Below are 13,612 nucleotides of genomic sequence, written 5' to 3'. Positions count from 1 at the left end.
TATTCTCTTGTTGCTTTCATCTTATAAGTTATTGAATTATTCTACCATTTTATTGAAATATATTTTAAAATATTATGAAATTAGAAAGGTTAAAGATGTAGAATATTTGAAACAAGAGACTATATTTTCAATATATCACTGTCAAAATATTACAAAACAATGCACAAGTAAACAACATCGTTTCATCAAACAAAACAACGGTCTCTATAAATTAAACATTTGACATATTTTCAGTATACAACTGTGAACAAATAAACAAACAATGATCATTTTGAAAAATCTGGTCCTATAATTCACTTTAATGGTCATTGTAACACAATGGACAACACCCTGTATGTGATCACTACATCAATAATCAATCAGAAATCTGATTTATGATAGTAAAATTACATTTATGCCCCAGGAACATATTTCAATGTAAAGCTGCACATAGCACTTTTACATAAAAAACCCAAGTAAACAAATCATACTACATATTTTTTTTATATAGATAAGCATAAATTCTCAATTATGAATGTGCAGCAAAATTTCTAAATTTAAAAATTAACAGCTCAAATGTCATGATGATATTTCTGTCGAATAGGCCTTATCCGAAGAAATGTTCAGTCGACTGATATAGTACAGCAAATGCTACAAACCTTGATCTATCTTAACAAGGTGATAACACTATTAACAGAAATTTAATTTCATAATTTCCACATAATAATTATGTATAATCTCTATCTATTATAAAGATATTGATAAAAATTAATAGACTACATCTTTAATATCTATATACGTATTCTCTATTTTATGTAAAACCTTTTAGATCATAGTAAGTGCATGATAGTTTGCACAAATGAGTACTATAGTTAATGCTTAGTAACTAGTAATGAATTTGACAATTGTAGTGACTGGACATTATCTTAATGATGCTCATATATGGAACTTCACAAAATTGTAATGTTCGTAGTTTCCTGGATACATAAAAAAGAAGATGGGGTAAGATTGCCAATAAGACAACTGTCCACAAGAGCTCAAAATGACACAGAAATTTTAAATAACTATAGGTCACAGTACGGTACAGCCTTCAACAATAAGCAAAGCCCATACCGAAAAGTCAGTTATAAAAGGCCCCAAAATGAAAATGTAAAACAATTCAAACGAGAAAACTAACGGCCTTATTTATATAAAAAAAAAAAAATGAACGAAAAACAAATATGTAACACATTAACAAACGACAACCACTGAATTACAGGCTCATGACTTGGGACAGGCACATACATACATAATGTGGCGGGGTTAAACATGTTAGCGGGGTCCCAACCCCCCTAACCTGGGACAGTGGTATAACAGTATAATACAAGAACGAACTATACAAATCAGTTGAAAAAGGCTTAACTCAGCAGATGGACAAAAAAATACAACTGGACGGGGATGCCTTGATATTTTAGTACCAATACTAACAGAAAATGTAACTGTTCTACATATTTCTGTAGATTTGTTAATATTTTCAATCGAAGGACTTTTACTTTCATTGTAACTGCTTTATATATTTTAAAGCTGATTTAGATTATAAAAGCTCAAAGAGCTTGTTATTGGTATGTTACACATGCGGAATTCAGTTAAATAATAAAATATATAATGGAAATGGAGAATGTGTCAAAGAGACAACGACCCGACCAAAGAGCAGACAACAACAGAAGGCCACCAATGGGTCAAAGCTTTTGCTTTGATTTGATTTAAAGGCTTCCTTTTTTCATTTATTTATGCTGTTACATACTTAGTTCTTTTAGGTAACCAGGATATGTTGTTTGCATGTGCTATTGTTTTAATGTAAGTTATGTGTTTAATATAAACTGTTTTTATGTAATGGATGGATACCCCATATTCTTTCCTTTACACATTCGGACAATAGCCCAAATAGAACTTGTTTGTTTTATTGATTATACACGAATCGAAATTAAGTTTTTATATCTTATTTTTTTTTTGATATGAACATGGAAGTAAATGATAATACTTTCATGATATGAATAAGAAGATGTGGTATAAGTGCCAGTGAGACAACTACCCATTGTATAACATCAACGTATAAAGTCACAATGTATGAACAGTCAAAAGTTGCAGTCAATCCCCATTGTGCTTTTTGGTACATTGATCCTATTATGATACAATAGCAATTTATTAACCACAAAATTCTTTCTGTGTAACGACTAGGGTTTATAAATACATCTTTTATTTGTTCCAGGTAAAAAAGAAATGTAAAATAAAAGAACTGATTAACGTGTGTGTATTTAAAAAAAACAACCCAGAAATACGTGTTTAATCCCCCCCCCCCCCCAAAAAAAAAAAAAAAAAAATAGAAAAAAAATAATAATAAAAACATGACTAACACAAAATAAACCGTGTAGGAGTTTAAAACTGCGGCAATGTTTTCTATGCGTAATGAATCTGGAAAATACGTAATTCTAACATAAGAACATGCATGCAAGATTAAAACACCCAACGCACTTATAGTGACACTTTGTCAGTTAAAAATGCAAGTTGTTACAGTGTTAACATGTTTGGTAATACCTAACCCGTCATAAAAAGAGTATAATGATCTATTTGACAATGACATCAATGTCATTCCTGTCGAGTGATCACTCCCATCACCTGTCATACGACCTACATGTTCTGATCTGACCATTCCACCAGTGACCACCGAATTTTATCCATGGAATTAAGGAAATTGTAAAAAGTTTGTCGGTTAAAAAAAATCAACATTGTTTCGAACTTTTGGAATTTAATTGAACATTGTATACTGTTTTAGGACTTATTATCCGGCATGACGCATTTTATATCTTTAGTACCGACTTATTTGATCTGCATAATTTTGATAGGTAAGTATTACATTTATTATGAAACTGTTTAAAGTTAAAGGGTATGAGTATTAAACAGATTTTGAATACATTGCATAATTGATGATAACAGTACATATAGGTTTAACCACAAGTATACAGAGACATACAGAATTCTTAACTTTTACTAAAACATGTTTCATACCACGTTTTTTTTTAATAATCTGTGTTATTTACATTTTTACTTAGAAAGTAGAATTGAACCCGTCTACATTCTCGTTGAGGTTCTGATATTGCGATATTACCACTATGATATTATTGAAAGATATGGTTATAACCTATATGATGTTCCACTGCCATTTATAATCGACGTGTTCGTTGTTTTAGGAGCTCTATCCAATAAATCGGAAGTACTTCCACGAGTTGTACCTTTATGAACCTTATACATTCTCTAGAAAATGCTATCAGTAAAGTTGTTACTTTTATGTTATAAGTAATTTTTTAAATTTTATGCTATAAGTAAAGTTATAACTTTTAGGCTACTGTACAAGTAAAGTTGTTACTTTTATGCTGCAAGTAAAGTTGTTACTATTATGCTAAAACTGAAAGTAAAGTTGTCACTTTTATGCTATGAGTAAAGTTGTTACTTTTATGCTATAAGTAAAGTTGTTACTTTAATGCTATAAGTAAAGCTGTTACTTATATGCTATAAGTAGAGATGTTTCTTTTATGCTATGAGTAAAGTTGTTACTTTTATGCTATAAGTAAAGCTGTTACTTTTAAGATTCGAGTTTTGAGGTTAAAGCAACAATTACAAACTGAAACCTGCTCAAGCAGAGCTAATGTAGCATTTAAAGGATTTGCGGTCCCAATCTTTTAGATTCTATAGCTATAAGAAGTTTCAGGTAGCATCACGTGTCCATAATAATATTCCAATGTTCACTGTGAAATGCCATTTTAATGCTTTCTGTTTTTTTCATTTGTTCACAAGATCGAATTTCCCTGAATCCGATGCACGTTTAAAGCAATTTTTTTTTTATGTTTTAATGACACAAATAAATCATAGCCTTAATTCTTTAGTTTGACTTTCGGAATACAATTTGATATCATACAGTTGGAGACAAGTGACAACCCTGGTGAACTCTATAGAAAATAGTTTAAAGGAATATATTATTAGATACATTTCACATGTTTTAATTCGTTACTTGTAACCTTCTATCCACACCTAAGATTATTATGTAGTGGCGGTACAAAACAACCTCTTCACGTGTTTTATTGATAATAAAATTTGCCATCACTTGGCCATGTCAGGGTTCTCACACTTGTCACCGTATTACGTTTCAATACACGAAATCACGTGACGAAATAGTGTCATAAAATTGTCACAACTTATACAGCTAAAGTAAATGAAACATCTACAAACAGCGGTCAAATGTCAAAATATTATTATGTCCGTCAAAAATTTCGTTCTTTTCATGTTGACACGAAAAGACTCATTGACTTGTTGATTGTCTTATTGAGAGAGATACTGCAAAACTGTATGACAGACAATAATAAAATCGTATTTGTGTTATTGACAGAGATACTGCAAGACTGTATGATATATGACAGACAATAATAAAATCGTATTTCCAGCTTTGCAAGTCAGAAGACATCAAATCAAAGTGTGTGATCGTATGTTGCTGTTACATAATGTTAGTTTTTCGTTTATTGTTGTATACATAAAGCAGGTTGTTATTTGTTTCGTTTAAATTGTTTTACATTTGTCATATCAGGTAAGTGTTTGCTTACTATGGAGAATGGCTTTTGCTTATTGTTGAAGACCGTACTTCTATACAGGCAATCATACCACATCTTGCTATTGTTATGTGTCATATGTGTTTAAACAAAACAAAATACATATTTTGGACAAATATTATTTGATTTTTTTAATGAATGGCGACTACGATTAGTCTGCAATGACATTTATTAACATCACCTGGTCAAATTCATCCACATAAGACTTCAATGTTTTGTATATTGTCGTAAAATTAGCCTACAGATATATGGTTAAATATATATAGAAGGTGTGAAGTTGGTATGCTCGTATGTTTTTTTTATGTATCACTAACGTATCTACCTTTAAAGTTATTTCAATTACATATCTTTTATAAACTAAACAGACCACGTTTACTCTTTTCTTGCATTCGAATGCTTTTTTTTACATACCAAGAATAAGGATAATTTGTTCATAGAAAAACCGCCAACATTTTAAAAAGTAATTCTTTTATAACTTGCAAAAGTAGAAACATTTTATTTTCTTCGCTGTAAAATCAATTAGGTTTTTTTTGTTATTTTGCGTAAAAAAATAAATCCCAATTTAGTATATTTTGTGTGTACACAGTTAACTTTATTGCAAGAGTGTTTCCACTCACATTGACAGACCAGTGAATCACATAACTGTACATATGTTATTGAGGAATTGATCAATTTACATAGTATAATTTATTGTAATGTCCTAAAACTTGTACTTCCATTTATTGTATTGTCCTAAAACTTGTACTTCGATACTAAGATAAAACTTAGTTACATATTGCTTCACGTATTTACAAAAGCAAAGTTAAAAAACTCAATATTTGAATACGCATCATCATTACTGACGCTAACCTTGAAACGACATTCTGACACTTGAGAATGGGATTATTCAACGTTTTGATCTGATCCTTGTACCAATGTTGTTGAAGGAGACCAACACCGGGAGATTATTTTCCGAAGGAGTCAATATGTTTTACACCTTCTAAATTCAGTGAAATGTCACCAAAGTCATCAAAGATCCTCATTCTTCTTTGGAATGCTTCAATTCATCCTTCAATATGGTTAATAATTGCATTAAGAGCGTTGAAAATAACTATATGAAAATTCTTATGAAACAATAACAAGACTTGAAAACATATTCAATGCAATCGTGTTTGTTCCAGCTGACATAGCTGTTAACGATGTTGTTGTTGCTTGACATACTTACTACACTGAGATACTCTTAAGTTCGACGTTCATAAGTTAGATAGTTCTACGGAACAAAATGGCAACTAATCACGTTTCAATAATGATGAAACTGAAAGATTTTAAAACATTACAAAGTGACACTTTTTTTAACGGTCCATTAATTTGATATTTATGACGTTTAGGCTTGAATTATCCGGTTCACATCTTTTTTTTTATCTAAATTGTAGCCAGTCATAAAATTATGTCTTCCCGAATGGCGAATGGTGCAAACCACTGTGAACTCACAACAGCAGGTTGAGGTTCTAACAATCGCATGGCTTCTTTCTTAACAGACCACGTAATTATGATCGCCCGATGATATTGTCAGAGGTTTCCCCCAGTTTATGAGTAATTATTCAATAAATATATGAGGAGGAAATCATACCAATCACCAAAAATTTTTAGTTGAAATAGTTTAGATGTATGATACTGAATAAACTCTCGAGTATTCTATTAAAAAAAATAAAAAAATAAAAAAATGTATATTGCGACCATGTGAGGTAAATGAATAAAGGTTGAATTGACCCTACTTCTTTATTAGATATTCTTGAAATATGGAATAAAACAAAAAGATAAACAAATTGTCAGATATAATTATTGACGAGTAACACGTTTATTTATTTACATAAACAATATTTCCGATACATAAATCTATCAATACGTCCCACGCAAGGTAATGACCAATAGAGGTAAATTCATAGACCACTCTCTGAAAAAAATTAATGGCAACAAAATAGTTAATAAAAAATACCGTTTAGGACTATTCATATTGAATATTGATACTGTCAAACATGTAAGAAGTTAATCCACACATACCGTTCAGAACTATTTTCTTTGAACAAAATACTATCATGTATATGACAAGTTTAACCAACTAGTCAGTTCACATAATAAGTCAAAATAGTACAGTCAATATCATTGCTCAATAATTTATTGATTTTCGAATTTAAGTTATTCGTTTGTTCCCCCTTCTAGTTCTAGATATAAACAACACTGCAGATCAGTGGTTCTTATGCCTTTGTCTACCTTAGCTGTATTTGGCAAAACTTTTAGGAATTTTGGTTCTCAATGCTCTTCAACTTTGACGCAACGTCAGATATTGCTACCACTTAGTGTAACAGAAAAATGACGTTAAATTTGAAACGCACACTATCTAATTCGTCCTGCTTTCTTTTTTGGGTAAATGCAAAGTATAACACGCAAGCATAAATACCGTGAGAATCCAATCCAATATGATTTTATAATTAACATAGGATATTCAATTTTACTGCTAGTAATTATGTGTTTTTGTTTTTGGAGGAATATTGCTGCATTATATATTCAACCCGAGTATGATTTTATTCAAGTAGTGACATACAATAGCTTATAGTTATGAAGTTTTCTTACTTTTTAATCGTCTTATAGATGTGTATTTTTGTAATGTGTGCATCATTTCGTTTTGATGGAAACAGGTCATTTATATTTAGTGGAGGAAGGAACACGCGAATGCAGTTCATGCCGTCCCTAGCATATTACGCTTGTGGCGACGTCAAATTATGATAACGGACAAACTTACAAGACATTTTCATTAATCCGTATTTTTATAGATAACCCTGTAATCTTGATGCTATTTGGTGTACCAACTTCAACTTTAAAAGCACTTTTTATTGGTATAGTTATCAAAGCCGAAAAATAATCTTCACGAAATCAAATCTCTGTTTTTTTGGCCGTAAAGTTTTGTGAAGGTATTAAAGTTTAACTCGGACATTTCCGCAAGACATTGCAAATCTTTTGTTTGGAATTGAATATGTAGCTCAGTTTATATTTCAATTCGAATTTTGGGAGCTTACATTAGTACAAAATGATCGTGCTTACAATTTAATGAATTATCTGTCAAAATTTTATATTTTGAACTGAAAAGTTTCCAAATTAAATTTCTGATGGGACATTTCCGTACATCATATTCTTTTGGAAATATTTATGCAAAAATTTTAAATGGAGACAGCCATGTTAACCAATACTGAAATATATCACGTCATAGAATGTTCAAAATTTCTAAGAGTTGCGTGAACATTTCGCGAATTGTTCGAGTTTTATGTTTCGAGTTTGTTACATGGGACAATGATAAGTCAACGTTTTTCGGATAATCTGTGTCTTCCTAAGGCTATGCATATTATATTTTTATTCTTTCTCTATCATAATGTGAAAATATGCGAATCAATCTTTATTTTCATGTATAATTTGAAATATCTATTTCAGCATTTCTATAAAAATTATTTACTTAACGCTATTTTTCGTGGTAGCAGCAGTATCTAACGTTGCGTCTTTGTACTTTATTTGGCCTTTTTAACTTTTTTGGATTCAAGCGTCACTGATGAGTCTTTTGTAGACGAAACGCGCGTCTGGCGTATATACTAAATTTAGTCATGGTATCTATGATGAGTTTATCTACAATGACTGTGTTTATACTATGGCATATGCCTTATTCCCTATCGTGACATTTTAGCTAAGTTTGCATTCGTACGATGGGTGATGCGTGCATAGCAGAAGACGCCAATCCTCGTTCGATTCTCTCGTTTTTTTTGTAAATTTTAAATTTATAAAATTAATTAAATATGGCAAAAAAGTCAAAATAACTTTGTCAAGAGTCACCAATTAACACAGACATAATTTAGATGGAAATATCAACTATACATCGTACCAATATTTCCCTATAGGCACCCCACGTTATTTTAACAATTGTGCAACTCTTTAGTGGGACTGGAGAGTCCTTACTGCCTAAAGTTTTCTCGTGTCTGTAAAATGTCGATTTGTGTCGACTCGGTCTGTATACCAAACTCGTAGGTTATGATTTTTCTTGATCAGGAATTTTACTCTTTTGATTCCAAATTTAACACTTAACATTTTATCTTCTACTTGATTTTTACCAATCATTTGTCATATCTAATAGATACCCCTTCTTTTTGCAAGTTTCCACACACGGTCCTACAAGATATAAAATTTATTTTCGGCATCATTACACTTTCGATAATGACGATAAATAAATCTGTCAAACAATAAAAATATTGATACTAAAGCATAAATATTGACCCATATTTTATATCATTTCTGACAAATGTTTATTTCTAAGTTAAAACGATGTGTAACAATGGACTTTTTGGTGTAAACATAATGATAAATCGGATATATAAAGGCTTATATTTATTTTAAAAATAATATGCATAAATGATAAAATTTCTTTCCTTTTTTACACGCACAAACACATTTATATATAAATTAAGCTTAGATAAATAAAAAATCAGTATATATGACAATACCAGCAAGAAAAGTTTCAAGATATAAAGGGAAACGGACACCTTTTTACAGAGTACATTTTGAGTCCCTTTTTGGATTTATAGATCTATTTCTATTTATGCCTCTTTATGTTGTTATAACGTTTGGATATGTATGTTTCTTATTAAAAATTCATCCAATAGGGCATCCCTATGTAAATAGTTTAAACAAGATTGAAAACAGCCTCATCCTTTCTTGCTGAGCAAGTGATAGCGTTTAAAACAACACAAATTGACGACGTATTCCCAATACAATGGCAACTGTAAATCGTTTGTAGATTTATATAAATAGCACCACTTTAAAGCATTGCATGGGCTTTATAATTGATATATTGTCATTTGCAAATGCAGAAATATTCTAATGACAGTTATTCTCTTATAAATATCACACAAAAACTTTATTACTTTATTTGCTTACTTAGCGACATTACACCTTCTAGATTCAAACATATTTACTACGTTTGAATGGTTCTGAAAGAAAGGAAATATGAGATTTTATGTTTCAGAATATGGGAATATCAAAATGTTGTAGAACCTCCGCCTCATCACAACAATATTGTTTGTACCACATCTCCATAGTTATAAGACGTTAAACCACAAAACGTGATTTAAAATTGTTTCGTATTTCGACATTTGCGTTTTGTTTTTTGTTGTTGTGATCTATAAATATTTTTTTTTATTTCACATTCACCACATTGATGAATTAAAAATTATTTATAATCTAAAGTTCCAACTCCCTCAGTCAAAGTTGATCCACAATTCATTTGGCATTTTTTACGGTCCCTTTTGGTCAACTCGCTCTTAACGCGTCTACGTATTTTAACATTAATGACATTAAAATGTTAAGGTTTGAGCTTAATCTAGAAAATCGTTTAGACACACACATTGTGTTGTTAAATCTTTAGTTTTCTAAGTTGTGTTTTATAAACTGTTTAGCCTTTGGTCGTTTTTCATATTTTCCCATAACATAGTAATTTTTCGAAAAATTAGTTTGGATATCTCTTTTGTAACTGTCGCCACTTTTTTATAAAATGCTTTTTTTGATATTCATGCTTAACTACTTTTCCCAATGAAATATTTTTTCTGGTTTACATGTTTGAATTAATAAGGTTCCTTTGGTAGCCTTATTTTCATATACATTGTTGTATCTTTGACTAACTAATCTTTTGAAATAGATCGGGACAGAAATCGTATAATTTGTATCTTAGCAAATGATTAACCGTTCAAGGATGTAAACGTGAACATCTACTATTTGAAACAAATCTTTTGATGACAGACCAAATACACAAATGTTTATCGTTTGTGTTAAACACCTTAAGATATCAGCGATGACCACAAGCAAAAACTAAACGACTACATTTTTTGTCAACTCTATATGCATTTAGTTTTATGAAATTTAACAAACTCTTCCTTGTTTCTTCCATTTTGAAATTAAACAGCCATACTATAAAACGTATTGTATGATTTAGTATGAAATGAGTAATGGTAGATTGGCTTGAACTCTGAAGTAAAAAATAGTTGATTCATATTGATTGGAGTACTGGTTGATGTTTTTCCAGTGCTGTATAAATAAAACAAACTGTTATAGAAAATCATAGTTCTGTTCTGTTTGGTATGCACACTGGTCTGTACCGAAATCAGAGTAAAATAAAATAAGTTTATTAATGAAATGATCATATATAGCATATACAGTATGAACAATTATTTGATTAAACAAATTGAGAGCTTCTAATTACGGGAACTGTGCAGAAAAAATCAAACGCTGAAAGATCATAAATATTTTGGGGAAATTACCGTTTACATTTAAACAAAGTATTATTATTTGGAAAAGTAATTTAAAAAATGAGGTATTGAGGAAATTTAGACATTTATTGAGCAAAAATGAGTCTAATGAAAGGTCACAAGTTGAAAAACAATGGTCAATTCATGTTTCCGAAATTGAGATCCATTAAAATGAACACAAATTGTTTTGTTTTCAACAATACAAATTTTAAGTGATAAAAATAGCAAAACGTGCTTAACTTTTTATAAATTGGGACATGGATGGAGAGTTGTCTCAATGGCTCTCATACCACACCTTCTTATTTATGTTGAAATGATCCATCAAATCATATGTTACAACTTTTGATATTTGATCCCGTCATACACTGTCATTGTTATTGTTAGAATATTATATCGTTTGACAAAAAAAAATCTGAAGTGTTAAGATATATATTTTATCTCACTGAAAAAAAGAAAACAGCTAAAACCTTGATAATGATGGCCTCTTTTATAATATATCCCTCGATGAAAGATAGACCCACACAGATCATTCTGTTTGAAATCACATCAGGAGATGGACTTTTTACGTTCGATTAAAAATCGATCTTTTGAAGATTGACCTTTTTTTACACAAATATAAACGTTTTATTTTTATACCACAGAGATTTCGATGAATGATTTATGATAACTTATTCCACACATTATAGTCATTGTGTAATAGTAATTAACATCATTAAGTATTGCCAATACATAAGATTATGACAATATTAGGAATGTACTCTTCGGCGTATTGTTACATGTCACTGAGATGTCTTTTGGGGAATATTCTAGATACTTCTAAGAGCTACAAATAAGTCATTTTAAATATATACTAAGGAATGTGAATATATTTTATTGTAATATTTGCCAGAGACTGAGTTTCAAACTTAAAACAATCAATAACATTGATCTGTTTTAGTTTATATCAGCTGTCCATGGTAAACATGACTATATAACTAATCCGGCATTTTGATATATGACAAAAATTATTATTACCTGAAAGTTATGTTATTTTGAAATACCAAACTTAAAATAAATGACTTGGATTAGCATAGGACGTTACGTTCGGCCTTCATCTATTGATATATCATTAAAAGTTATATTTTTATTCTTTTAGGAATTTCACAAGGGGACCGTAAGTATATTTTACGACACATAATCTGAAGTTGAATATCTAGAATACCTAAGTAATCATACTACACCAAACTCATCATTATGCATGTTATTCATGTCAGTTTCACATCACACCGTATTTTAGTCTAAATGCTTTTTTTGTAACTCCTAGAAAAGTAAAACCAAGGCCATATCTGTTTACTTGATATACATTCTCAAATTATTTAATGTGTACTTCAGCACACATTCTGCTACCGTTAACTATCATTCCATTTGCTTTTATATTCCCGATGAAGGTAAACCGAAAAAAACCGCTTCGGTTGCAAAAAATGTCATAGTAATATTTTCTTTTCTTTTTTAATTTTCTGTTTTCTGTTATTCTTGTATATTCACGATACGAAGTTGATGTCATTTTAATGTGATTGAACAAGGTAGGTTTAAGATTCTTCAGGTGGTTTGTCCTTCTAAAACTAACACCAGACCCCCGAAAAACCAACGTATTGTTAAAAAATCACTAATATTTACACTTGTAAATACAACAAATGTATTGTACATTGTAAGACTTTAAACGTCTATATTGCCCCAGTTATTACCCAGACTTTTCACTGTAATACAAGATTATAAAACTAATGTTTTATATTGTGGTTAGATGTTAATATTTTGATGTTCCACCATTATATATTGCTCCCCATGTTGTCCATTTTTTACTGTAATAAAACCAATGTCATACATTCCTACAAAAACATCATACAACAGACATAAAACTTCCATATGAATATTTTTCAGATTTATCAAGAAACAGAACCTCTGTACGAAGTATGTAATTATGTGTACTTATTTTATTGACATTTTAATAGATCAATTTACAATGTGTGTTAACAGTTCAAAGATAGGGCAAATGCTTTGTAATTCAGTGAGTGGGGATATTGTATCGACAATTGGTTTGCCAAAGTTGGTGTGCTTTGACTTTTACTTGTTTTCCACCAGTTGCAACCTGTACTCCCAAATGCAACTGCGTATACACAAACAAAAAAGATGTAATATGATGGTCAAGGAGACAAATCTCCAAAAGAGTCCAAATGACACAGAAATATATATTTCATTATTTTCACAAATTTATCTTTAAGGGACCAGTCAAAATGCAAATCCCCATGTTTAGGAAAAATATGTCAAATGTAACACAATGAAATAACCAATCAAAAATTTTTTTTATGCAGAGTTAAAAGCAATAAACAGTGACCTAAGAATACATAAGAAACAAACAAAATCCTTTCCCGTCAACACAATACGTATGGTTTCTTTTCTGTATATAGAATTAGGAGATGTTGTGTCATTGTGATTGAGACAATCTTTCCCTAGGGACCATATATATATATATATATATATATATATATATATACTTGTTATCATGCAGTTAATGTAAAGACGTCATCTGCATAGCTACAATATAATGATTCGAGCTTTACTTTCCCTGTAAAATTTGCAAAGCCAAGATTTAATGTTAATTATCTGAAAAGAATCTAAGATCTAAGACTATTACAGATGACA

General features: G+C 30.3%; 1 protein-coding gene across 9 annotated transcripts in view; it reads left to right on the top strand.

Annotated features, from left to right (window-relative positions):
- The first annotated feature begins 2,627 nt into the window (after positions 1 to 2,627).
- Positions 2,628 to 13,612, top strand: part of LOC143082270 (uncharacterized) — a 31,688-nt gene continuing 20,703 nt past the window's right edge. For 4 of the 9 annotated variants that reach the window (XM_076257880.1, XM_076257879.1, XM_076257877.1 and 1 more), the window contains exons 1-3: positions 2,629 to 2,861; positions 12,069 to 12,086; positions 12,851 to 12,880. In XM_076257880.1, coding sequence (XP_076113995.1) covers positions 2,807 to 2,861; positions 12,069 to 12,086; positions 12,851 to 12,880 — 103 coding nt within the window. In that variant the 5' untranslated portion in view covers positions 2,629 to 2,806. Of the gene's footprint in view, positions 2,862 to 12,068; positions 12,087 to 12,850; positions 12,881 to 13,612 lie in introns of all 9 variants that reach the window. The other 5 variants (XM_076257876.1, XM_076257873.1, XM_076257872.1 and 2 more) reach the window with 2 other exon arrangements.

This window comes from Mytilus galloprovincialis, chromosome 7, assembly GCF_965363235.1.
Source record: "Mytilus galloprovincialis chromosome 7, xbMytGall1.hap1.1, whole genome shotgun sequence".
Classification (NCBI taxonomy): domain Eukaryota; kingdom Metazoa; phylum Mollusca; class Bivalvia; order Mytilida; family Mytilidae; genus Mytilus; species Mytilus galloprovincialis.
Note: the sequence above shows the minus strand (reverse complement) of the source record. Positions and strands in the feature narration are given on the sequence as shown.